The following is a 4,059-nucleotide window of genomic DNA, read 5'->3' on the forward strand; positions in this document are numbered from 1 at the left end:
GGGGGGGGTGTACGTCTTTCTGTGTGTATGTGTGCATTTTTTTTATTGTTTTAATCCTTTTTTGTGTTGGGGAAAGGGGTGGTGAAAAAGTATTGTCGTATTTGAGTTGGTTTCTGCGTTGACTCTTACTTTCGTTCGATATAAAATGAAAAAAAAACGTGTTTTTTTTTTTTGTCTTTTCTGTTTGTTTGTTTGTTTTTGTTATACTTTCCAAATGGTTGAGAAGACGGATAAAACAATGGCTCTTGAGCAGTCGCTCCAGGCAAGGTTTATGACCATTAGTATGATTGTCCTGGGTCATCCTTCCAAGCTTGTTCCAAGTGAGCTTCATCTTTCTCGTGTCCTTTGCCACGCATTTCCCCCATGTTCTCCGTGGCCTACCCCTTCCACGTGCTCCTTGTGGGCTCCTGCTACTTTATTCTTAGAATGCTCCTCATACGTCTGTTTATGAAAGTCTGGACTTTATTCAGGACTGTCTTTGTTGTCTTCCAAGTTTCGCAGCCGTAGAGGAGCACAGACTTGACGTTGGAGTTGAAGAGTCGAATCTCTGTGCGAATTTTGTTTGTTTTCCAGACTTTTGAGAATTGATTTAGTGCGGACCTTGCCCTGGCGGTTCTTGCTTTTACATCTGCCTCGGTTCCACCTTTACCATCTTTGACACTTCCAAGGTAGGTAAAGGGATCCACTTCTTCCAGGGGAGTGTCTTCAACCTTCACAGCAGTGCTTGAAACCTTTTTCTTAGCTTCACTACTTTTGACTTGCCTGGATGTATACGTAGGCCAATACTCCTTGATTGATAGTCTGTTGAATTCCTTGATCTTTTCTTGCGTCTGAGCATGTGTGAGAGAGAGCAGTGTAAGGTCGTCTGCGAAGTCCAAGTCGTCCAGCTGCTGCCAAGGGATCCACTGTATTCTATTACGCTTGCCTCTGGTGGCTTCTTTCATGACCCCGTCAATTGCCAGTATGAAGAGAAAAGGTGAGAGGTAGCATCCTTGTCACACTCCTGTCTGTACCTAGAATGGTTCTGAGAGTTGTCTTTCGTGGAAGACTCGGCAGTTTGTTCCATCATAGGTGGCTTTCACAAGCTTGATGATTTTTTAGGTATTCCACAATGCCGCATGAGTCTCCACAGAGTTTCCCTGTCCACGCTGCCAAACGACTTTTCATAATCAATGAAATTGACCCCTAGTGGGGAATTCTATTCAAGCGATTGCTCAACAATGATACGCAGAGTAACGATCTGGTCCACACATAATCGGTTTTGCGGAATCCTGCCTGGTTTCCCCGTAGCTTCTCGTCTGTTGCCAGCTTGATTCTCTCTGGGAGTATCCTGTTAAAGACTTTCCCAGGTACAGACAGGAGTGTAATGCCTCTGTAGTTGTTACAATTGCTGAGGTATCTCTTCTTTGACAGCTTGATTAGGTGGCCTTCCTTCCAGTCTGCTGGTATGTCCCCCTTTTGCCAAACCTTTTCAAATAGAGCATAGCGAATTTCCACTAACGCATCTTTATCTGCCTTAAGGGCTTCCGATGGTATATATGTCGGGACCAGCTGTCTTAGAGACTTTTGTGTTTTTATAGCTGCTGCAATTTCACCTCTCGAAGGTGGTTCCAAAACTACTGGGAGGACGTTTCTGCTGGAAGGATTTCTGGTTGGTTTTCTGGAGGTGGTCTGTTCAATAGTATTCTCTCCGTCGGTTAATTTGCCCTTCTAGGTGGAAGATAGTCTTTCCCTCTTTGTTTTTCAATGGTAGAGTGGGCTTGCTGAACCTACCTGAAAGAGTTCTTGTAGTCTGGTGTACATCCGTAAGTGCCCGGCCAGTCCGTTCAGGTAGGTATTCTTGTCCTTCTTGATGGAATTCTTTACCTCCCGTCTTACTTCGGTGTACTCTTGTTGTGCAGTGAGTTTCTCAGTTCGGGTACAGCTGTTGTTGACTTGGGCCTTCGGGCTCTCTTCTTCTTTTGACTTTGTCTAGAGAGTCCTGAGAAATCCATTCATTCCTGGTGTTGTCTTTGGGACTTATGGTGCTCTGGCAAGTTGCATTTTCTGCCTTTATTATTCTTGACCCAGTCTTCGTTTACTTCACATTCATCCAGATCTTGAAGAACTTGAAATTTGTTCTTCAGTTCCAACTTGAACTCATTTTCTTTACTGGGTCTTTCAGAAAGCTCACTTCATACTTTAAACGACTTCCAGTTGTGACTTGTGCATACCTTTTCAGTTTCAGTTTCATCTTTCCAAGGATCAAATGGTGATCTGATGCGACTCTGCTCCTCGTTATACTCGGACGTCCTCCTGTGAGTGTCTAAACTTTTGGGAGATGCCAAAATGGTCAATCTGGTTGTCCGTTGTTCCTTCCGGGGAGACCCAAGTGGCCTTGTGAATCCTTTAATTTGGGAATATTGTTCCTCCAATAACCAGGTTGTTGAAAGTACTGAAGTTTTGAAACCTTTTAAGCCATGTCTGCCCTTGATTTCCTCATAGTGACTATTTTCCGAACCTACCTTTGCATTTAGGTCTCCCATGACAACGTTGATGTCCTGACCTGGAAGTTTGTCGATCACACTCTACAGGTGGTTGTAGAAGTCATCTTTAGTCTCCTCTTCTAAATAATTGGTTGGAACTTCATGTTTATGACCTTCTCCCTACAATCTATTACCTTGAGTTCCTTTTCAGTTCCAAAAGAGGACACGATAATCCTTGAACCATGCGCGTCCCACATCCAGAATGTCTTTTGAGCTGTTTTGGATATGATCATCCGTACTCCTTCCCTGTGTGGTCCATCACTGTCATTTCCTGAATAAATGGAAAACTCCCCCTCTTTCATTCGATTCTGTCCAGACCGTTTCAAGTGGGTCTCGCTGATTCCCAGTATTTGTAGTTGGTATCTGTGCATCTCTTGGAGAACTTGTGCAGTTTTTCCAGCCCCATAAAGGGTCCTAACATTCCACGAGCCAATCTGAAAAGACTTGGACTTGGATGGTGGTGGAGGCTTCTGCCCAGCAGCTTCCTTTCGGCTTTCACTGCCTTGCGTCATACACTCTCCTTTCGGAGAAGGTCCACGATCAGCCAAGCAGAGATAATGGTTTTTGCTTGATGTATATGTTTCTGTAACAGGTTCTTTTAACGAGAGAGGTTGTTAGCCTCTTGACTTAACCCCCGACCTGGAGGCAAGATGACTCTGTTTCGGTTGTCACTACCTGGTTTCGCCATTTAGTCGCCTCCTACGACAAGCTAGCACCACATCAGTCCTATTTTTATCAATGCTGGGACTGCATGGCAGAATGCTGCACTACTAGGAACATATTTTCCACATCACTTGTAGCCTCTGAACACTCGTTGGCCTATGCAGCTTTTCTTGACCAAGGCTACCCCTTTTTTTTCTTGTTTTTTTTTTCATCTCACAAAAGTGTAATATTACATTGGGTCATCATGACCCCCCCCCTTTTCTTACACTTTTGTTACTGGAACCAAAGAAGCCCCGACCCTCCCCCCTTCTTTTCCGGGTGTAAGATTATATTATTTGAACAGCCCCTTACATTCTCAACAAAAAGGGATATAATATAGGTGTAAGTAAGTAATGGTACATTCGTCTGTTCCAAACTGTAAGAAAGTTGAAAATAAGAGAACACTTTCAGGACTCACATACAACAAATATGTAGGCCTACTGACCATGAATAGAGAAAGAAAGGTAGTGAAACATCATTACTCACCACCTCTGCCATTTGTAAGTGGCATGATCAATTATGACTTTTGACACAATACAAATGCAATGAAGTAAGACAAGCTCAAGATACTATGATCATGCATGTCACTCACAATTTAGACAAGTCCATGTCCATGAATAAACTGATGAATCGATAAAACCCTGCCATCCTATATTCACGGTCTTTGAGGTCCAGGTAGCTCATCATTAGCATACGTAAAATTACACAAGTGTTGAACGAGGTCCACAGTGAAAAGGGGCATGAACAAACAAACAAACAACAAGTCTTGCGAAATGTTGGAACTGTCTTTAATCCTCACATTTTCTGACAGCGAAGTTCCAACTGTATCAGC

At 43.4% G+C, this 4,059-nt stretch overlaps 1 protein-coding gene across 1 annotated transcript in view; it reads right to left on the reverse strand.

The window, feature by feature from the left end:
- Positions 1-3,725, reverse strand: part of LOC101860908 (histone-lysine N-methyltransferase PRDM16-like) — a 39,120-nt gene extending 35,395 nt beyond the window's left edge. The window contains exons 1-2 of the mRNA XM_005103061.1: positions 3,714-3,725; positions 2,505-2,567 (exon numbers count right to left, since the gene is read on the reverse strand). Of these exons, the coding sequence (XP_005103118.1) occupies positions 2,505-2,567; positions 3,714-3,725 (75 nt within the window). The remainder of the gene's footprint in view (positions 1-2,504; positions 2,568-3,713) is intronic.
- Between the last annotated feature and the right edge of the window lie 334 nt (positions 3,726-4,059).

This window comes from Aplysia californica, unplaced genomic scaffold, assembly GCF_000002075.1.
Source record: "Aplysia californica isolate F4 #8 unplaced genomic scaffold, AplCal3.0 scaffold00356, whole genome shotgun sequence".
Taxonomy (NCBI): Eukaryota; Metazoa; Mollusca; class Gastropoda; order Aplysiida; family Aplysiidae; genus Aplysia; species Aplysia californica.